General features: G+C 38.8%; 1 protein-coding gene across 1 annotated transcript; it reads left to right on the top strand.

Moving 5' to 3' along the window:
* Positions 1 to 114: 114 nt before the first annotated feature.
* CDNF (cerebral dopamine neurotrophic factor) lies at positions 115 to 20,606 on the top strand. Its single transcript, XM_019738309.3, has 4 exons — positions 115 to 370; positions 13,920 to 14,047; positions 15,114 to 15,255; positions 19,948 to 20,606. The coding sequence occupies exons 1-4, from the start codon at positions 256 to 258 to the stop codon at positions 20,124 to 20,126; spliced, it is 564 nt and encodes a 187-aa protein (XP_019593868.2). The 5' UTR covers positions 115 to 255; the 3' UTR covers positions 20,127 to 20,606.
* The last annotated feature ends 2,528 nt before the right edge of the window (positions 20,607 to 23,134 follow it).

Raw genomic sequence — 23,134 nt, 5'->3', positions numbered from 1 at the left:
CGGCTGAAGCGACACCGCGTGTGCGATAGTGCGCACGCGCCAGTTGGGGAAGGCTTAGGAAAAGGCTCCTTCGCTCCGCCCCGTTATTTGCCCCTTTCCTGAGAGCCAATGGAAACTCTGGATGGAGTTGTGTCATTTGCCCCAGCAACGCCGGGCTCACTCCTCTCTCCAGCGTCCTGTAACAGCCTAGGGCGATAGCAGCGAGGCTGAAGGTGGGCGCTGGTGGCCGAGGTGTTTTGGTGCTGCTGGCTCAGCATGCGGTACGCGAGCCCAGCCGCAGTGGTGGCCTTTTGCGCCGGGCTTTGGGTCTCTACCCCGGTGTCGGCGCAGGGCCAGGAGGCCAGGGGGCGGCCGGGGGCCGATTGTGAAGGTGAGCGGTGTGAGAACTGCTTGCATGGCGGTGGCACGGAGCCGCAGCGCTGCTGTTGTGCGTTTTGGCTTCTCCTGGCCCTGACTATAAATAACATTTCACTTAGGAAACGCGGGCTCTGTCCCTGGTTTCCGATTGCCTTCGCCGTCGCCTAGGCAAAAGTTCGAGCCAAGGCAGGTGACACTTTTAGGCTGCGTCCTAGTCCTGCTGTGATTATTAAACTGCCCTGTCAAAGCTGGTGCGTTTGGATCCGGATTCGATTTTGTGCAAACGCGGCTAGATGCAGACGACCCTGGCGCCAAATTGATTCTGCTGCTTCTAACCGGTGAGATTTGCCTCTCCTTGCACAGAAGATGTCTTCGAGTTCAAATTAGCTTCCAGCACCCAAAAGGAAAATAAAACATGACATGTTGTCTGTAATTGAGTTGAGGTGGCTTCAATCAGAGGACAGGACTACCGTTTGTTAGGACGTTACATGGAAAAGTTGCTTTACAAGGGAGTACGTTAACTCCTTAGAAAGAGGAGGAATAAAGAACGGTTCCTTTTCTGTTCACAGAATCTCAGCCGTGGACTTGCAGTCAGAACACGTGCCCTGTGGCTCTGTGGCAGACTTACCTGGTTCTCGCAAAATCATAGTGATAATACCTCCTTCAGAGGGCTGTTAACATCAAAGAAGACAATTAGCTACGCTAGCTCCATCTTCTTGCACTACTGTATCACTTACCTCCATGTTTCATTCATTGAAATAATTTAAATGTATATCCTCAATCTTAATGTGGGCTTGCAAATCTATCATTACTTAACAGGAAATTGTAGGTTCACAGTATGTGTTGAATGAATGGTTGAGTATAGTCTGTATTATAACTGAACAAAATCTTAAGAACTGGAGTCCAGTTTTCTACCAGTCCTGCAATAATTAAACTTTTTCCCAAAAACTAAAAATATCTACATGATGTTATTAAAAAACAAAACAAAAAAAACCAAACACTTTACGGGCCGCCCGGTGGCTCGGGTGGTTGGAGCTTCTTGCTCCTAACTCCAAGGGCTGCAGGTTGGATTCCCGCTTGGGCCAGTGGGCTCTCAACCACGCGGTTGCTGGTTCCACTCCTGGAGTCCTGCAAGGGATGGTGGGCTCCACCCCCTGCAACTGAGATTGAACACAACACCTTGAGCTCAGCTGCCGCTGGGCTCCCTGAGGGCTCAGTTGATTGGAGCGCAGGCTCACAAGGTTGCCAGTTCAATTCCAGAAAGAAAGAAAAAAAACAAAAAACTTTATATAGATATTCGTTTAGCTAAGTTATAATTTTGTTTATAGATTGCTTACAGTTGTGTCCTACACATTTAAAGAAGAATTTGTGAGGCATGAGCAATTAATTAGTCATCAGTAGTTTATTTTCTGAGCTTCTACATAAAAACATTTCAGAAGAGCCAGAGCATCTGGATTAATTAAATGTGAAGCTTATGCCATCTTTCCTGAATTTATTACAGCATGTCTGTAATAAATGTATTAACTTGCATGTCTGACTAACGTAGGTGTGTATGTTCTTTGTTAGATAAAGAAGTTGTAGATTCACAGAGAAGGAAATACTAGTCTTAGACCAAGAAGGAGTAGATTCTAGATCTGGCTCTATTACTGCTTATGAGCCTTTGTCATTAGCTGTTTAATTTCCCTCAAGGTATAAGATTAAAATGCTATAATATATATAATTTGGGGCAAAGGTAAAAAAAACTGAGAGTCTGTGAGTCACCTGGGACCTCCTGGAATATTTTGTTAAATTCACAAAGCATTTTGAAAAACAATTAAATAAATGGGCTACGTTTTAAAATTGGAAGACTGCATATTCAAAAATTCAGATTTCTGCTTTTTCTGGAAATACCAGGTGCCCTGTCAAGACTGGCCCATAATCCATGTAGTGGGAATTAGCCAAGGCTGTTTTTAGAAAGGACGTGTGTTCTACGGGTTTTTGTTTCTGTTTTTCCTACACTCAGATTTCTTTACCCATTCATTTTACTTGCCTGGCCCCTGTGAATATTTAAGTTTCTGAGCCCTGCTTTAGATCATGTGAGGCTTACTGAAAAAAATGTAAACATTTTTGAATATCTTTAAAAGGATTTGAGTATGGGACTGTTTTAAAAAATTTTTATTTTGAAATAAGTATAGATTTGCTTATGGGACTATTTTTAATAAACAAAAAAACTCCACAACATAAGTAAAAAAGAATATAGTTATCTGGTTATAGCAATAAATACATGTCAGGAACCTTAAATTACTAATTTGTTAGGTAATTTATGGTGAGATTATTCTCTTCACGTAAACTCAAGGGATAAATTTCCATTCTTATCCTGACTTTGCTGTGGCATGGTCCCACTGACTTCTGTCTCTTTCAGAAACTTCCCTCCCTTTATGGCGTTGATACTGCTTTTTCCTTACCTTTGCTTCCTGTCTCTGTGCCCACTTATTCATCGTATCTTTCTAGTTCTCTAGCCATGGCTTCAATATTTGAATTTTTCAGAGTTCTGTCCTCTGCACTCCTCTCAGTCTACACACTCTTCTGTGCAATCAGAATTGACCTATCTAGAGTCTGATTAATTCCCAATGTTTACATCTAATCCACCTCCTTTCTAGAGTCCTAGACTTTGCATCCTATTGACTACTGAACATTCCCACTTAGATATCTTATTCTTCAGAGTCAACAGAGTTCCAAACCAAAATTGCCATCTCCTCCCTTCTCAGTCCCCAAACCCTATTATGCTTGTGGTGTCAGTATCTGGTCAACTAGACTAGACTGCTCTTTCTCCCTGATTCCCTATGCCCATCTGTCACTGTGTCCACTGAGTCTATCTTCTGGTTCACTCTCTCCTTACTCCTTCCCCAGCTCCATTGTCTTGTTACAGACCTCCCTCATTTATCTTCCTTACTGGCACAACAGTATCCTTCCTGCCACCTTTCTTCTCCTCCCTAGTGCCCTGGCAGTTGTTACCATGCTATGCCCTTATTTAATATCTGTCAGTGGTCTCCCACTTCCCCCCAGGTAGGTGCCTCCTCTTTGTTTTCCTACAGTATCCAGTACACTTCTCATAGTGGTCAGTAATTGTTTCAGTCTCCTCTATGTGTGTATTCCTTGAAAATCAAGACTTTCTCTCACCACATCATCTCCATCTACAGTGCGGAGCATATGGTAGGCACTAAATTTTGTTGAACAAATGTATGCATACATGTTGCAATAAAATTTGATGGAACTTTTGGTGAGTCAAAAGTATGTCTTTAAAAGAACAAGTTAGAATTCCCAACTCTCATCATCCTTGTAATAATTGGCAGAGCAACAGCTGAGGTCTAGAAATCATATGAAGGTGTATTGTGGGAATAGTAAGACTAGGAGGCATTGTAACACATTGTAATTTTGTAGGAAGATGAGAATCCGAGGCCACTGGGAGACCTTATTCATAGTTTCTGCTGACTTGTAGCATTGATCATCCCGGCAGGTGTCTCCTTTACATACTTGAGATGTTTGCTAATTAAACTTAGCAAACTACATATTGGCAATGCCTCATTTTTCACATTCTGTCAGTAGCATTGAATATAGCCTATTGGTCAGTCCCTCCTTTGAACACTTTTTTTTTAAATTTCTTTTTCAAAAAAAATTTTTTTTTATTTCTTTTTCTTTTTTTTCTTTTTTTAAATTTTTTTATTAAATTTATTGGGGTGACAATTGTTAGTAAAATTACATAGATTTCAGGAGTACAATTCTGTATAACATCATCTATAAATCCCATTGTGTGTTCATCACCCAGAGTCAGTTCTCCTTCCATCACCGTATATTTGATCCCCCTTACCCTCATCCCCCACCCCCCACCCCCATTACCTTCTGGTAACCACTAAACTATTGTCTGTGTCTATGAGTTTCTGTTTCTCATTTGTTTGTCTTGTTCTTTTGTTGTTTTTGGTTTATATACCACATATCAGTGAAATCACATGGTTCTCTGCTGTTTCTGTCTGACTTATTTCACTCAGCATTACACTCTCAAGATCCATCCATGTTGTCACAAATGTTCCTATATCATCTTTTCTTACCGCCGAATAGTATTCCATTGTGTATATATACCACAACTTCTTCATCCATTCATCTATCAAAGGACATTTTGGTTGTTTCCATGTCCTGGCCACCGTAAACAAAGCTGCAATGAACATTGGAGCACACGTGTCTTTATCTCTAAATGTTTTCAGATTTTTTGGGTAGATACCCAGGAGAGGGCTTGCTGGGTCATATGGTAATTCTATTCGTAATTTTTTGAGGAACCTCCACACTGCCTTCCATAACGGCTGCACCAGTCTGCATTCCCACCAACAGTGTATGAGGGTTCCTTTTTCTCCACAGCCTCTCCAACACTTGTTACTATTTTGAACACTTTTCTTTACTGGTTTTCTGGAATACACTCACTCTTCGCTCCCACCCTACTTCACCGTATGCTCTTTTCAGTCTTTTTCTCCATCTTTCTCATATTCCCAGTTTCTAAACAATGGAGTTTCACAAGACTGAGACCTGAGGCCGTGTCTCCTCTCTCCTTATTCTCTGGTCTCATCTCTTAAATACCACGTGAATGTTGGTGACTTACAAGTGTTGATGGATGTATGTAGACCTCAGCCCTGAACTCCAGATCTATGTGTCCAGCTGCTTCTCACTGTTTCCAGTTGGATATTGCATTAGTCAGTGTTCTCCAGAGAAACAGAACCAATAGGAGAGTTAGATAGAAGATAGATAGATAGATAGATAGATAGATAGATAGATAGATAGATAGATAGATTTATTACAAGGAATTTGCTCACCTCATTGTGGAGGCTACGAAGTCCAAAATTTGCAGTCGCAGGAGGACTCACAGGATGGAGGCCCAGGAGAGCTGACGATGCATGTGAAGCCTGAAGGTGGTCTGTTGGAGAATTCCCTCTGGCTTGCAGAGGCCAGTTTTGTTGTTGTTCTATTCAAGACTTCAACTGATGGAATGAGGCTTATCCACGTTATGGAGGGCAGTCTGCTTTACGCAAAGTTCATCTCATTCAACAGCACCCTCCAAGTGGACACATAAAATTAAACATCACAAATGTTTAGAAGTAACTCAAACTTCACATGTTCAGTCTGAATTCCTGCTTGTCTCCATAAACCTGCTTCTCCTGCAGTCTTCCCAGTTCAGCAAATGGCAACTCCACTCTCCCAGCTTCTTAGGTCACATTCCTTGGAATCATCCTGAATTCGATCTGTCTATCTATCATCTATCTATCTGTCATCTCCTACCTATCTATCTATCCATCCTTCCATACATCCATCCTTGGAGACATCCTGGACTCTATCCTCTATCTATCTATCTATCTATCTATCTATCTATCTATCTATCTATCTATCTATCTATCTATCTATCTATCTATCTATCTAATCTATCTCTATTTCTATCTCTCTTGCTCTCCAACATGCAATATCCAATCCATGTGGTAAATTCTTTTGGCTCTTCCTTCAAACCGTGCCCAGAATCCAACCACTTCTCTTTGCCTCCAATGCACCCTGGTGCAAGATATGCAGCTATTTTCAGAACCTCCAAACCAGTTTCCCGGTTTCATTCTTGCTTCCTGACTCCTATTCTCCAGACAGCCTCTAGTGGTATTCTTTAAAAATAATGTCAGATGACTGCACTTCCTTACTCAAAACCTGTAATGGCTTGCCTTCTCAGAGTAAGCCCCACAGCCTCAAGTCCCTCGATGACCTGGCATGTCGCTGCCTATTTGACTCCATTTTCTACTGTCCTCTCTCTTACTCACTCTACTTCCACACTGGCCCCCTTACTGTTCTTGGACCCACCAAGGACTTGCCTAGATCAGAGTCTTTGCATTTGTTCTTCCCTTTGCCTGGGGAGTTCTTCACAAACAGTCTACTTACGTTGTCCCCTCACTTCCTTAAGGCCTCTGCTCAAATACTACTTTATGCATGTAAAATAATACCTTTTCCTGGTAACCCTCTATCCTCCTTACCATGTTTATTTTAATCTATAGCCACAAGATACGTATATTTGTTCACTAGAATATAATCCTTGAGGGTAAGGACTTTGTTTTCTTCATTGCTGAATCTCAAGAACACTGTTTGGCAGTTACTAATTCCTCAATAAATATTCGTTAATACCATGAATGACTGGCCATTATATTTATTATGTTCCTATTAATGGCATTAGAAATAAATATGACTTCAAGCTCTAAAAGAAGACATGTTGGGCCCTCCAGCTGAATACACTAAAAATACTGGACAAAATAGAAGGTAAAATTTATTTAAAATGTAAATCTATAAGACGTACCCAGAGGCCAAAAACAAAATGAAAGTGGGAACCAAAAGAGGTTAAAAGGAGCCCTGAAGCTTGCTTTTACCTTGAGGACATTTGCTATCCAGCGATCTGCACTTAGGTTTCCATGGCTTTGGTAAAAGGAAGAGACTATCTAAGACAAAGCCCAGGACTCTCCCAAGTTAGGAGTGCAATATTAAATCCCTTCCACACCACCCAAAATTTGGAACTCCAAAGTGCTAACTTCATTATAAAGGGGAACTGGAAATATGTATGACTCTACCACCATCTTTATAGACTAAAAGGAATTGTATTACTTAAACTTTTTACTGACTAAAAGGGAAAAAATGTCTCCAGATAATTCATTATCACTAGCTAACCCACATATGGGCTGAAGCCTAAATTCACATTACATGGGTGGTTCCAAACTTCTCAAACTGAGAATTTAAAGAGATATCAAGCGGGCATCAGCAAATGCCAGTCTTACCTACAAGAATCCACTTCTACCCAGTCCTCAAAGAATTCCCACAGTTGAAGTTCCAAGAAATAAAGCTCACATTGAGAAAAGTGACAGAACCATGGGAAATAGGGCACCATAAGTGACAGCCAGTTGTGACAAGAGACAGAAGAAGCACACCTGAAAAGACTTCAGGTATTGGAATTATCAGGCACAAAAATTTATCATGTTTAAAGAAATAAAGGAAGAGATTAAAGATACACATAAAGGGCAAGAGGCTATTAATAAAAGTCCAACCGTATTTGGAAAAGAACCAAATAAACTTCCACAAATAGAAATTAATGGGAGCAACAGTAGACCAAACAGTGCTGAGAAAAGAATTAGTGAGTTAGAAAACTGAAGAAATTATCAAGACGGAATCTCAGAGACTGAGATAAAAATGTGAAAGAAAAATAAAGGTACGATAAGGATAAAGAGAAAAATTCCAACCTGGGTTAACTGGATTCCAGAAGGAGTATGGGCAGAGCAAAACAGGTGGTAGGTCGTTTTTCCAAACTGATGAAAGTCATCAACCCACAGACTGGGAAGTCCAATATACTCCAGACAGTATAAATAAAAATATCTGACTAATATGTAATCATATAAGAAAATTAGGAAACACAAAGGAAAAAAAAAAGAGAAAATCTTAAACAGAGCCAGAGAAAAAAAACTGATGATCTTCAAAGGAATGGCAACTAGGTTAACAGATGATTCAACAATGAAAGGCTCAAAGTCACTTAGCTAGTAGGTAACAAAGCCAGGGTTAGGACCTGGAGAGGCTGACGTCAGAGCCCAAGCATGCCTTCTGAGCGTGGTGTTGCAAACTCATTTATTTAGAGCAACATCAAAAATAAAACTGGAACAGTGAGGTAGCATATAAATCATTCAATAAGCTCTGGTTATTCTTAAAGTTTTAACTCATTGTAACATGTATTATATACTTAGGTAGCAGTTTTCCCCTACTCCTGGTATCACTCGCTAATCTGGTGCTGTCTTTTTTTTTTACTTCTCCAAAATAAAGCTGGAGCAGATAATGAGGAACTAACTTTGTTATGGAAGGTATGGATGGTACTGTTGAAAATAATGTTCCTAGCATACTGATAGTTTAATAAGTCCACAAACCAATTTTAAATATTTTTTCATTATCTTTTTAAAAAAGTTGTGACTCTTCCTGCAGGTGGCATTATTATATTTTTCAAATAATCACTTTCTACTTTTGAGCTCTGGCTAATACTTGCTTAATTGAAGTGTAATTTTACTTAAAATTTTTACTTCAATTTCATTAATATTGCCAAATATTTTATTGTGCATGTTGCAGATTTTTGTGGCAATCAAATATATGGTGAGTTTTTTAAATAAATGGGGAAATCTTCCAAACATACAGAAAAATATTTATATAATCTATATACATAGCATCTAGATTAAATGTTAATATTTTGCTATATTTGCTTTTATTCTTCTTTAAAAAAATGAACTGCAGCTAAGTCCAACTCTTTTTTTCTTATCCTTCCTACCTTTTTCAGGGGAAATAGCTTTTCTGAAATTAATGTGTGCTTCTCATCCATTTCTAAAGAAGTTTTCCTATAAATGCATATATCCACATATAACCTCTATTTCTGTGATCTTAGATATATATAAATTGTACACTGAACACATTCATTTGCAATTTTTACTCAACATTACATTTGGGCACTCACGCATATTGATAACTATAGATGTAGCTCATTGTTTTCAAGTCTTCTAGAGAATTTCAGTTTATGAATGAAATACAGTTTATGTATCTATTCTCTCTTTGAGGGACAGTTAGGTTTTTCTCAAATTTACATAATTATAAACAATGCTGCTCTGAATATTTTATATATGGCTTCTTGAGCACATATGTGATGATTTGTTTAGGTCACAGAACAAAAATTGCTGGGTCATGGGGTACGTGCATTTTCGACTGTGTTTTTCTTACGAATATCAGGAGTTCACTTTTCAGCTAAAAAATACATATTTAAATATAATCTAGGTGCTCAGCTGGGGACAGAGCGGTGTGACTGAAGTGGGAGAGATGACAGAAGTTGAGGTCTGAGAGACAGTGGAGAGACCGGTCACCCAGGGCCTTGCCAGCCATTGTAAAGACTATGGATACTACTCCGAATGATAAAGAAAACCACAGGAAGGTTTTGAGCAGATGAGGTAGCACGATCTGACTTTCGTTTTAAAAGAATCATGCTGGTTAGAATTTTAGAAATCTAGTGGGTCAGATTGTAGCAATCGTCTGGCCAAGCAGTGCTACTAATGCAGGTAAAAATAGAAAAATATCAATGAAAAACCAAAGAGCCTACAAGATAGAAAGATTTACTAAAACAAAATGAAAGGGAACGCAGCAATTCTGAGCGATAAACTGAGTGTACTGTCATTTTGCCCTGGGGACATTGGCCAGTCAGTGTAAAGGTGATACTGGACATGCCAGTGTAAAGGGGACCTTTGGTGTGAGCGGTACAGAAGTCCAAGTGCAACCCTTGTTTCAAGTAGCGAGTCTGTCTACTCAAAATCTCTTCCCTGTTAATCTGAGATTCCCAGAGGATAAGGTTACTCCCTCGGAGTAAGGTTGAACAAACAGTAAACCTAATTCATCCTTACCCATAGAGAACTAGAGGACGATTTCCTTGATGCTGAACAGGGTAGATGAAAGAAAGAAAAAAATCTCTGAGCGATTATAACCACAAGATGTCCCCCACTTGGACTTGCAGCCAAAATTCACATCAGGTCTCCAAAAAACAAGGTATTGATTTAGTTTAAAGCAGTCCCTGGATAGTAGACCCTAGATCTGATAAATACAAATGAATCCTTTATGGAAACAAGGTACCTTCATCTTACGCCTCAAGTAATCTCCACGAATAGGTTGCAAGGACTATGAGCATCGCAGAGTACAAAATAATCGAGCCCCCAAAAAACAAGGCACCATGAACAAGAATTTATAGCAAGAACAAAAAAATAAAAACATACTCATGAAGATTTTTAGATATTGGAATTATCAGACACTGATGATAAAACAATTATGTTTAGTGTGTTTATATATTAATATATAAAAGACAACTTGAAAATATCTGCAGGAAGTAGGAAACTGTAAGAACTGACCTAGCATATTTGAAAAAGAACTAAAGAGAACTTCTAGAACTAAAATAATAATCAAAATTTAAAGTTCAATGAATGGATTTAATTGTAGACTATAGAGAGCTGATGATGGAGTGGGTGAACTAGAAGTTTACTTCTCAAAGTGTGGTCCTCATATCAACCAGCAGCGTTGATATTTCTCGATAGCTTGTTGGAAATGCAGAATCTTGGGTCCCCCTCCAGACCTACAAATTAGAATCTGAACTTTAACAAATCTCTAGGTAATTACTATGTACATTAAAGTTGGATGTACTTTAAAGTTGGATGATCTAGGATGAGGCCAGAGATTCTTCATTTCTAACAAACTCCTAGGTGATGCTGATGATGCTGGACCAAGAACCACAATCTGAGAACCAAAGACGATCGGTCAGAAGAATGATACACAATGCAGCACAGAACAAGAAAAGAATGGAAAATAAGGAAGAGAGATTAAGGGACATGAGAACAGAATGAGAAAATCCAAAATATGTTTAATTGGAGTTCTGGAAGAAAAGAAAGAGGATCGTGCAGAAGCAATATTTGAAGTGATACTAGTTGAGAATTTGCCAGAACTGAAGAAAAACAGCAATCCACAAATTCAGGGGGTCCAATGGGTAGATAAAAAGAAACCCACTCCTAGACATCATGGCGAAACTACAGAACACCAAAACCAAAAACAGTTAAATATGCTGGAGAAAAAATAATCAATGATAGATTGATAGCTGAGTTCTCAATAAAAACAATGGAAGTCTGAAGCAAGTGAAATGGAAACTTCAATATGATCAAAGAAAACAATTGCCAGTAAATAAGTATAAAAAAACACTTTCAAACAAAAAAAAGGAGGAAAAAGAAAATGAAAAAATTTTTTGTGCCAATTTCCTTTTCTATTATTATCTTTCTGGAACTCGTATTATTTAGGTATTTTGCTTCCTGAATTGTTTAAGCATTATTACCCTTTTTTTTTTTTTTACTCTTTTGTTTTGTGGTTTACTTTCTGGGGATTATTTTTTTTAACTTTATCTCCTAAATAAATCTCGTATTAATTTTTTCTTTAATTTTAGCTATTATATTTTTAATTATCAAGAATTCTTACTCAGGGGGCCGGCCCGGTGGCTTAGGTGGCTGGAGCTCCATGCTCCTAACTCTGAAGGCTGCCAGATCGAATCCCACATGGGCCATGGCCTTTTAACCACAAGGTTGCCAGTCCAATTCTTCGAGTCCCGCAAGGGATGGTGGGCTCTGCCCCCTGCAACTAAGATTGAACATGGCACCTTGAGCTGAGCTGCCTCCCAGATGGCTCAGTTGGTTAGAGGGCGGGCTCTCAACCACAAGGTTGCCAGTTCAATTCCTGGAGCCCCGCAAGGGATGGTGGGCTGTGCCTCCTGCAACTAGCAACGGGACCTGGAGCTGAGCTGTGCCCTCCACAACTGAGATTGAAAGGACAACAACTTGACTTGGAAAAAAGTCCTGGAAGTACACACTGTTTCCCAATAAAGTCCTGTTCCCCTTCCCCAATACAAAAATCTTAAAAAAAAAAGAAAAAGAATTCTTACTCATCTTTTTGTTGTCTGAATATTGTTTATATTCGATTCACTTTTTTCCTTGCTAAGAACTTGTTTATTTTTACCAGCTATTGGTTTTATTGGTCTTTATTTTTTCCTACTTAATTAATTTTTGTTCTTTTATTATTTATTATCTTCCATATACTTTTGGTTTATTTAGTTATACTTTTTAAAACTTCTTGAGATCAATGCTTACTCATTAATTTTCCTTTTTTTTCTTTTGAAAGGTACACATTTAATGTTACAAATTTCCTTTTAAGTACTACTGCCTTAACTGCATTCCTTAAGTTTTCTACATAGTATTTTTATAGGAATTAAGTACTAAAAATCTCACATTTCCATTACTACTTCTTGGACCCACAGATGACTAAGAAGTGTGTATTTGAAAATTTCTAGGCATATGGAAGGCAAGTACTGGCTTGATCATTTTATTTTTGTTATGGATTTCTAATTATGTTCAGGGAATGTGGTCTGTTTGATACAGATTTTTGGGTACTTGTTGAGACTTGCTTTTTGGCTTAATACATGGCAGATTTATGTAAATATCCCATGTTTTCTTGAAAACATTATGAACTCTCTAATTTGGGTGAGAAGAGTTCCATATATGCTACTAGGTCAACTTTGGGAATAGTTTTGTTCAAATGTTTAATGCCCTTAATAGCTTTAGGTCAATTTGATCAAATATAATAATTGCTGAGAGGGTGTTAAACCACGTACCATGATTGTGAATTTGTCAATTTCTTATTATTAATCTGTCAGGATTTTCTATTAAATTATCAGGCTATGTTACTGGATGTACACTCGTTCAAAATTATTTTCTATTTCTGGTAAATTGTTCATTTTATAATTAGTAGTGACTTTTGTTATCCCTAGTAAAGCTTTGTATAATAAACCAGATGTTGGATAGCATTTTCTTGTCATTATCTTTTCATTTTTAAATCTAAATCTCTTCATTTTTTTTTACCTTTTTCCGTAGCCTCATACTTTTTATGTGACTCACAAACAGCATATTGTTGGATTTTTAATAGTTTCAGTCTGAAAAATCCTTTTGTATAATTGCAAGTTTAATATATTTATGCATATTGTAATTGATGATGTTTGGATTTTATTTCTCCCAGTTAATTTTTTTTTCATTTTTTTAATTAGTTTCAGGTGCACAAAACAATGTAACAGTTAGACATTTATCATTTATATCCCTCACTCAGTGACAACCCCCCTCACCCCATCCACTACCCCTCTGACATCGCACACAGCCATTACATTTCCACTGTCTCTATTCCTAATGCTGTACTCCGCTTCTTGTAACTATATACATATATAAAATTGTAGTTGACATTCATTATTGTTCAACTTCAGCTTCAGGTGTACAGTGCAGTGATGAGGCATCTACATGATCCCTGAGGTGGTCTCCCTAATGAGACCAGTGTCCATTGGATACCCTACAGAATCTTTACAACATTATTGATTACATTCCCCAAATTGACTTTCATATCCCTTGGCAATCTTGTGGTTACCGATTGTGCTTTCTAATCCCCTCACCTTCCCTCTTATCCCCACCCCCTCTTCCCATCTAGCAACCCTCAGTTTTTCCTCTATGTCCCTGAGACTGTTTCTGATTAGTTCATTCATTTATTCTTTTCTTTAGATTCCACATATAAGTGCGATCATATGGTATTTGTCTTTCTCTGTCTGACTTATTTCTCTTCCAGTTAATATTTCTAGATGTCTCAAGCATTGTATCTTATAGAAAGCTGTGTTTTCATTTAGGGTTAGCCAAAATTTCTGGGAACATTTTCATTTTAGGTGGGACTTGGTTCTGAAGATTGATTGGTTCAATAACCTCATATTATTCAAGGCCCAATACTAAGCTAATAGCTACAGGCCCCAAACCATTCTTACTAATAATTTTAATGCATTGTCATGATGCATTGAATCCTACTGACTTTTTATTTCGTGAGTGGGACATATACGAGTACCGGGAATGGTAGTGGTTATCTCGTTCATAAATACATAATTTCTTTGTTCTCTCTAGTATGTGAAGAATTCTTGAACCGATTCTATAACTCCCTGATAGCCAGAGGGGTCAACTTTTCTCTGGACACCATAGAAAAAGAATTGATCAGCTTTTGCTTGGGTGTCAAAGGAAAAGAAAACCGCCTGGTATGGTAAATTTTCACCTTCATTTTCCCTTGTGCTTGAAGAAAACTGCTAATACTTTCATTTCTCATCTTGGACTTAATGTTCTCCTGCTTAGATGCTTGTCTCAAGCTTGTTCACTGTAGGAAGTAAGCAGAAATTGATCATTCAGTGAAGTGTAGTCATGTGAATTTTCATCTAGAATATATTTGGTTTCATTTCATTTTCTGAATAAATCACAGACAACTAATTCCATGTGTTCTTAAATGAAATTATACAATTGAATTCCTAATGAGAATTTACTGCCCTGAGTTAAGAGTGGGTAGATTTTCTATTTCTTTCCAAGACAAGCAGTTAAACATATCAAAATATTTTATATCACTATTGATATATAACCCATGAAGTATTTATATTTTCTTGTAATGGTGTTTATAGGTGTTTCCTGGGTGTACACAGATGACTTTTTTCAATATACTGTCTTATGTCACTAAAGACAATCTTAGGCCAATTCATTTTGCCTAAAATTGTCATGTTGCATTTGTCAGTTCAATTTGCATTGTTGATGGCCTACAATGAACACACTGTAAAACCCTCAGCATTTATGTGTGCCGTTATGTTTTATATTTTTAAATGTAAAGTGCTTAAGTCAGGTAGCCTCAAAGGCATTATAGCATGATGGAAAACAGCATGGGCTCTAGAGCCAAAATGCTCGATTTTTGTCTTCAGTCTCTTCTACTTGCTAACTGAGTGACCTTCAGTTGGCCTGGGTGTAAAATGGGGATAATCATAGCACTTACTTCACAGGAGCATTGTGAGAATTAAGTAAGTTGATACCTGTAAAGCCCTGAGAGCAGTGCCTGGCACAGACAAAACACTTAGCAATTCTCGGAGTATCATGTGAAGTGTAGGGCTCTTCTAATTAGGAGGACACAGGAATGGGGCCATCTGTTTTCTGGTGTCTTAGTCAGCAGGGGTTACAATTTAATAGCTGGGCCATGAAAACTAGGTTAACCTCTGTCTCACTTCTCAAACCCATAATACTTGCTTTTTTCAGTGTCTGGGCCACTAAATTCTCTTCGTTCTCCTTCAGTGCTATTATCTTGGAGCAACGAAAGATGCAGCCACAAAGATTCTCAGTGAGGTCACTCGTCCAATGAGTGTGCACATGCCTGCAATGAAGATTTGTGAGAAGCTCAAGAAGATGGACAGCCAAATCTGTGAGCTGAAATACGGTATAATGGAGTCAAATCTTCCCCCCTCCTGCACATGTCCAAAGTATTGCCAATTCTCGAAACAGGCTATGTTTCTAAAAAGTCAGTGTTAGAAGGAAAGCAATTCTCCACTCGCCAGTAGGTTGCTGGGCTGCTGAACAGTGCCTGAGCTTCCTTGGGGGAAGAGAAACGAATACTGGCACAATCAGCTTTAGGTAGAACTGTCAACCTAAACAGCAAAGTTTAAACTCTTAAATCACCAAGGCAACGTCGACTGTTACGTCAAGGAAAAATTCACAATGTCAGGGGAACATCTACTCCTGGTGATTTAGCTCTTGGTAACCTACTAAGACAAAAGTTGCACGTTTTCAAAGGTGACATGAGGAGTTGGAAGTTTTAAACGTGACTGTATCTTTAGTCCTAGATTTGTCTATCATTCTGCCAGCTTGAAATTTTAGGTTATTCACATCAACTCAGTTTTTGCCTGATGGAATAACCTTGTTGCTGGTGCCTAAAATAAACAGCGAGGAAAGGAATAAGATGTCCTATTTAAACATTAACCTTGGCCTTATACATTTCACATAGAAAATCTATTCTTATACTGACGATTTCTATCTGGGCCAGCCTTTTGGGTAGATGGAATAGGTATGACAAGACTGGGGATTCCTCCCTTAGCCTGAACGCCTGAAATTCTACCAGTAGAGACCCATTTCTTTTGGTGAACTCGTTGTTTTATGTTACATACCCAGTGTAGTATTGAAACTACTGAATTAGAATCCAGCGCTGTGAATTCTTTTAGTCTTGTTTTCAGATATAACCGTGTAATATGCCTGTGCACCATGGATACACAGCTGGCTTTACATCGTTTTAGGTTGGAAGATACCAAAGATACTGTTTCTCTATTTGCCAAGGGCAGGCTCTACCTCCCAGGGTATGATTATGGGGCACGAATCCCTTTTTATTGGCTTCCAAGTAATGACATAGAGGCAGGAATCACCAAGTTCATGTAAATGATATTCTTGAAAGGGTACAAACCTGTGCTGATTCTCTCATTTAACAAATTTATTTTGAATATCTTCTACGATATGCAAGAGATGTTACTGTGTTCCTTGAATAACAGAAAAATTAATCAGATATTATTGAGAAGAAATACTTACTAATGTTCTGGAAAAGTTGGCCACTAGAGGCCCTTGGGGAACCATGAACTAGTTTTAATTTTGACATCAACCTGAGTCTTGTAGTTTTAGGGTGTCACAGAGGTTTTTGCTGTTTAAAATTAATGTCAGATGCCAAGTTCTCTAGAATAACTCAAAGAACTACTGACACTCACAAGAAACCATTTTTCTCCTTCAACCGTTTATCTTGAATAGACCAAGAGTCCTGATTTCTTCTTCCCAGCTTATTGTTGACAGGAAAGTTGAGATTTAGCAGGGGACTTGGAGCTGTGGGATATGAATAATTTGTGCTACAAAATCTTCTACTTTTAAAGGTATTCTGTCAAGTCAGCCATGAAATGAACAAACAAGGTAAATGTAGCATTAGATTATGTTTTCAATTCGCAAGGTGTCCTTGGTTTTTGACCTGAAAGAATATTTTCGCTTGCTCTGTATTTTAAAAGGATGGGGATCATTATAAAGATTTCAGATTTCAGGGTTCTCTGAGGCATGGAATGCAGCTGACCCTCCAAATAAAAAAATACTTTGATATCCAACTTTTATTAATTTTTTCCCAGATTTATTGAGATATAATTGACATAAACTATTGTGTAAGTTTAAGGCGTACAGTGTGTTGATTTGATACACTTACATATTGCAAAATGATCACCACCTTAGTTGTGAGCTAACATCTCCATCATGTCAGATAATTACCATTTCTTTTGTGTGAGAACACTTAAGATCTGCTCTCTTAGCAAATTTCAAGTATATAATTTATTACCCATAATCCTCATGCTGTACATTAGATGCCAGAACTTATTCTTCTTATAAATGGAACTTTGTTCCCTTTCACCAACATCTCCCATTCTTCCAACCCCCAGCCCCTGGGAACCACTATTCTACTCTCTGTTTCTGTGAGTTCAGCTTTTTTAGATTCCACATATAAATGATATCATTCAGTATTTTGTTTTTCTCTGTCTGACATATTTTACTTAGCATAGTGCCCTCAAGTTCCATCCATGTTGTTGTAAATGGCAGGAATTGCTTCTTTTTCATGGCTGAATAACATTTAATTGTGTATGTGTATACCCCACATCTTCATCCATTCATCTGTAGCTGGACACTTAGGTTGCTTCCCTGTCTTGGCTACTGTGAATAATGTGGTAGTGAATACGGGAGTGCAGATATCTCTTTGATATCATGTTTTCATTTCTTTGGATACGTACCCAGAAGTGGAAATGCTGGATCATATGGTAGTCCCATGTAAAAATTTTTAAGGCAACTCCATACTGTTTTTCATAGTGGCTGCAACAATTTACACTCCCACCAACAGTAGACAAGCCTTCCCTTTTCTTCACATCATCTCCAAATTTTCTCTCTTGTGTTTTTGGTGATGGCCATTCCAGTGGGAAAGAGATGATACCTCACCGTAGTTTTGATTTGCGTTTTCCTGATCATTAGTGACGGTGAGCATCTTTTCACGTACCTGTTGGCACCTATATGTCTTCTTTGGAAAAATGTCTATTCAGATCCTTTGCCAACTTTTAAGTTAGATTGCTTGCTATTTTTTTTTTTTGCTATGGATTTGTATGAGTTCTTAATATATTTTGGATATGAACCCCTTATCACATATATGACTTGCAAATATTTTCTCCCTTTCAGATTTTGTTGATGGTTTCCTTTGCTGTGCAGACGCTTTTTAGTTTGATATAGTCCCACTTACTAATTTTTGCTTTTGTTGCTTGTGCTTTTGGTGTCACATCCAACAAAGCATTGCCAAAAACAATGTCAAAGGGCTTTTTCCTTGTGTTTTCTTCTAGGATTTTTATGGTTTCAAGTCTTATGTTTAACTCTTTAATCCATTTCAAGTTAATTTTTGTGAGTATAGATAGAAGCCCAGTTTCATTCTTCTGCATGTGGTTATCTAGTTTCCAAACACTGTTTATTGGCAAGACTATTCTTTTCCCATTGAGTATTCTTGGCTCCTTTGTCAAATATTAGTTGACCGTATATGCGAGGGTTTATTTCTGGGCTCTTGATTCTGTTCCATTGGTCTATATATCTGCTTTTATGCCAGTATCATGCTGTTTTCATCACTAGCTTTATAGTACAGTTTGAAGTCAGGAAATGTGATGCCTCCAGCTTTGTTCTTCTTTCTCAGGATTGCTTTGGCCATTCGGAGTATTCTGTGGTTCCCTACAGGTGGGGACTGTTCTTTTGATTTTTGTGAAAAATGCCATTGGAATTTTGATGGGGATTGCATTGAATCCTCAGTTTGCTTTGGGTAATATGGACATTTTAACAACATTAATTCTTCCAATCCATAAACACGGGTTATCTTTCCATTTACGTCCTCTTCAATTTCTTTTATCAAAGTCTTATAGTTTTCAGTGTACACATCTTTGGTTAAATGTATTTCCCAATATAAAACACAACTTTTCAATTAGAGCACACTTACTGAAATTTTTGATAAATCACTTGACAACTATGGTTGTTAAAAGGTTTTCAAATGCTACGTTCAGTTATGAAGGGAAGAAAAGGAGAGAACTCTTCAAGCTGAAAAAGTCCTAAGCCGCCACTAATAGTTTAACAAGTAAACTTAAATGTTGTAGCCATGTTCAAGCACCTGGTCCTGGGGGATGGGAAAGGAGACTTTCCTTTGGAAGAGGAAAATTACCCCTTTCTGATAGGGACATTGTAATCATGAGTATGTTACAGATGAGCTTAAATATTTTCCCGTTTGGGGGCTTGGCAACAGAGAAGTTGCTGAGTTCTTGACATTCTCTGCAGATAATCTGTAAACAGTAAAGAGTAGTCTTAGTAGAGGAGTTAGATGTTGGTGATAAGTATTACTGGCAAGAAGGTTAGGACCCATATTGGCTGGCATCAAAACACTTGCATTAGAGAAATGGGTATACCCATAAATAAATGCTGTGATAATTTAATAATCCCAGTAGGTGTGGGGATCAAGTGAGTTTAAGCAGAGATCCAAAACAAATAAGGACCAATGAGAATGCTTCTAATTTTATTCCTGTGTTTCAGTTTCTTTAAATTTGTATTTAAAAACTCGATAGGGCTTTGTAACATGTATGTCATCTGTTTTACTGCAGACATAGGTTTCCATAAAAAAAAAAGCGAACCATAATTTCCTAGTTAATTATGATCTGTGGCTTTCAGCGGGCCACACACAACGCATCACCTTTTATCGATTCCTTTCTTTTTACCATAGGAGCAGCAGTTAAGAGGCGGTGCTGTTCGTTTTAGTAATGATGATGTGGAGAAGCCATGGGGTGGTAGCAAATGCTGCAGAGCTACCCAGGCTCCTGTTCTGAAACAGGTGTAATTCCATGGAGAGGAAGTCTGACAGAACCCAACTCATCCCAATAGCTCTGTCTGTAATACACTCTCCTTAGGAATGTCTTGGTTGCCACAGAAGTTGGAACTGTTCTCATAGGGTAGTCAGCACCACACTAAAGAACACCCTTTGCCTTTCTAAATGCTTCAGAATTGCACTTGTGTTTTTAAAGACCTGTGCTCCTTCCTCCTTTTTGTCATTTAGAAAAGAAATTGGACTTGGCATCCGTGGACCTGAGGAAGATGAGTGTCGTGGAGCTGAAACAGATACTGCACAGCTGGGGGGAAGAATGCAGGGCTTGTGCGGAAAAAACAGACTACGTGAACCTGATCAAAGAACTGGCACCCAAGTACGCCGCGGTGCGCCCCAGAACCGAACTCTGACCCTCCACACCGGCGCACCAGAGGTTGTAATTAGAGACAAAAATGACGTGTCGGTTGTCACCAGGAATTGCACTGCGCTTGCGTGGTCTCATACTTTCTGTTTTGATATTCCTCCTCAGGATTGGTTACTTGAGTTTATAAGTAAAACTGTTAATATTAGTGGTATCTTACTTTTGCAGTGTACCAAACCCTAAACATGTCTTGATCATGGTTTTCTTGGAATGACTATGTCAGTTATCATTGGCTACCTCCTAAAATTGGGGAAAGTGAATTTCCAAAAAGGTGATGGAGGGAATTGAGTCCAAGAAGGAGGAGCGTGCTCAAGAGGCCCCTCTCTGTGCATTAATATTTAATTACATATGTTGGATTAGGACAGAAGGAAGAATGTTTAGCTTATCTAACTCCCAGCTTCAACCCAAAATAACAACCTGGCATAATCAAAAGTTTTTAAAAAGTAAACTTTGTATTTTCAACTGCAAATCTCTCTACTTTCTAGTTCTCTTTGGTACCAGAAATGGAAGGGCAGGAGGCCCTACTTGAAACTAGTGTTTCCATATGAAGGAAACACTATTCCAGCCTACTCAAAGAAAATAGATCAAGAATCCACACAAGTGTATGTAGCCAATATTTTGGCAAATCATATCAACACTCACACTGTTACGTGAACCAAACTCAAGGACTTCTGCGGCCTTCCTATTACACAGTAGACACGCTTTTGATAGAGGGTTAAAACATATTAGGGGCACCTGCAGGCAACATGGAGATTGATGGTTCTTAGTGCTATTTCATCAGCTTTAAATCGTAAAATCATTTGTGGCTCCATTTTCTGGCCACGTAAGAATAAGATCCCACTGTAGAAGTAAGTGGCTGTCCCTGAGTGGCAGGTGAAGTGGAGAGTGATTGCAGAGGCAGCTCGAGGGAAATTTCTGGGATGATGGGAACATCCTATATCTTGATGGTGGTTACTTGGGTGAATATAATTGTCAAACTCATCCGCTAGTACAATGAAGCCCCGGGCATGTTACTGTATGTAAATTATATCTAAAACACTGTTGTAGAAAAATTTTTTGAAAATTAACTAAAATTAATTGATTCAGAACATCTTGTTCATTTAAAGAATTGCAGTTACTGACTGGGAGTCCTTTTGGGGAGTGGAGGAGACTGAAAGTATACACTGTAAGTATAATTTTCCATTTTAAATGCTGCACAGGCAAATGGATTTTCAGTTGGACAGTTGGGATGTAACCAAAATTGTCAGAGAATTAGTGGTTAGTAACTTAAGAATGAGAATAAAAAGTTTGATGTAATAAACGTCCAAAAAGGTTATTGTTTTTGGATTTTGGCAGCCTGATCATTATGTGTAAAGCATCCTACTTTATTATGAATTGTATTTTTAAAATGTCCAAATTTCGGTGTGGGGACAGAACCCCAGAAAGCAGTTTCCAGGTTCTCGGCCTCACATAGAAAGGTGCTGGCTCAGGTAGTAAATGGCCATCAACTGTGATTGGATGGCCATCAGCTGTGGCTATTGGCCATCAGCTGTAACCAGTGAGCCATTGGCCACTAATATAACTGCTGTGGCTACGCTAGCAGCAAATGGGGGCTAGCAAGAAGATGGTGGCTGAGCCTGCAAGCGGCACAGTGAGGGTTGCGAAGTGTGGCTCCTGCTTCCTGTGTCTCCAACCCAGCCACCAGCGAGAATATAGTGGTATGACTCCCCTATCTGTGGCTCCGTGGGTGTTCCTTTTTGGCTTCACCATGTCCTGTGTTTTTATGTGGGGAGCGGGAGCAGAGACCCCGTATGACACCCTGCGTGACATTAGGTTTTTTACTTTTTATAAACTTGTTTGTTTTTCTTTAGTGCATTTTGAACCTACTGAGAAAGTTGTCATTTAAAAATAGCATGTTTGATGTCTGATCTTAAAATCAGGTCATATTTCTCAGGGTCATTTTTTTTTTTCAGGATATAAATCTAGGTAATAAGAACACTGCCCAGCAGGTCATTCAAATTCGTAATATTTAGTGTAGTTTTTCAAAGGCCATTTTCTGTAAGTCAGTAGTACTCAAACTTCTCACACTGTGCATACAAATCACCTGAGGATCTTGATAACATGTAGATTCTGTGTCAGTAGTTCTGGGAGGGGCCTGAGCTTCTGCATTTCTAACAAGCCCCAAGTGGCCCAGGGAGCTCTTGCAGGGACCACACTTTGAGTAGCAAGCGCCTGAGTCACGGATCCTGTGATGGATTTAGTTTTGCCTTCTGCCAGTCTCAGTCAATTAGATTTATGGTAGGGCTGACCATAACAATAAAAACAAACAAACAACAATAAACTCACGAGAGATGATTCTTTCATGTAAAAGAGGTCCACAGGTAGCCAGTCCAGGGTAAACAGGGCAGTTCCACAAAGTTGTTAGGGACTCACCTCGTATCACTCCACAGCCTAGGGGTGGGTCCATTCTTAACCCATGGTCCAGTTGACTGCTGGAACAACCTGTTCCAGGAGGGAGAAAGCATATGAACTGAACCAGCCTCTTTAGGGCAGCCTTCCCAGTCCCCATGCCCCTTCCACCCCCACCCTCACCTTTAAGTTCCATGCCCCACTCAACACTCTGCCTATGCGTCACTGAGCAGAACTTAATCACATGCCAAACCTTGCTGCAAGGGAGTTTGGGAAATAGCATTCTTTGGTTGAGTTTATTGCTGCCCAAATAATATCAGAATATTTTTGCACTGAGGAAGAGGGAGAAATACCTTGGCAGAGGTGGACACAAGCCACCTCTGCCACACAGCATAAAATCTTCCGTCCCATGAATCTTAGTTACAATTCCTGCTTAGCATAGCCTAAATAACAATTCCCCCTCCTTGCTACTTGCTTCTTTCATAAATTATGTCTTTCCTTTTTTTGTTTGACCAGAAGTAGCTATTATTTCTCTATTTTGTTTTCATTTATGTTGCTTCCTCTCTCACTGTGTGTGTGTGTGTGTGTGTATGTGTGTATACACATTTT

The sequence above is a fragment of the Rhinolophus sinicus genome, chromosome 1, assembly GCF_057876585.1.
Source record: "Rhinolophus sinicus isolate RSI-liver-muscle chromosome 1, RSI-T2T, whole genome shotgun sequence".
Taxonomy (NCBI): domain Eukaryota; kingdom Metazoa; phylum Chordata; class Mammalia; order Chiroptera; family Rhinolophidae; genus Rhinolophus; species Rhinolophus sinicus.
The sequence above is the reverse complement of the archived record's forward strand: the minus strand, read 5'-3'. Positions and strand labels throughout refer to the sequence as shown.

Bases quoted from the DNA above. Each gene is read 5' to 3' on its own strand.
- CDNF (XM_019738309.3), top strand. From the start codon at position 256: ATGCGGTACGCGAGCCCAGCCGCAGTGGTGGCCTTTTGCGCCGGGCTT. The intron at 371-13,919 runs GTGAGCGGTGTG...TGTTCTCTCTAG, and splicing joins GCCGGGGGCCGATTGTGAAG to TATGTGAAGAATTCTTGAAC. The intron at 14,048-15,113 runs GTATGGTAAATT...GTTCTCCTTCAG, and splicing joins AAGGAAAAGAAAACCGCCTG to TGCTATTATCTTGGAGCAAC.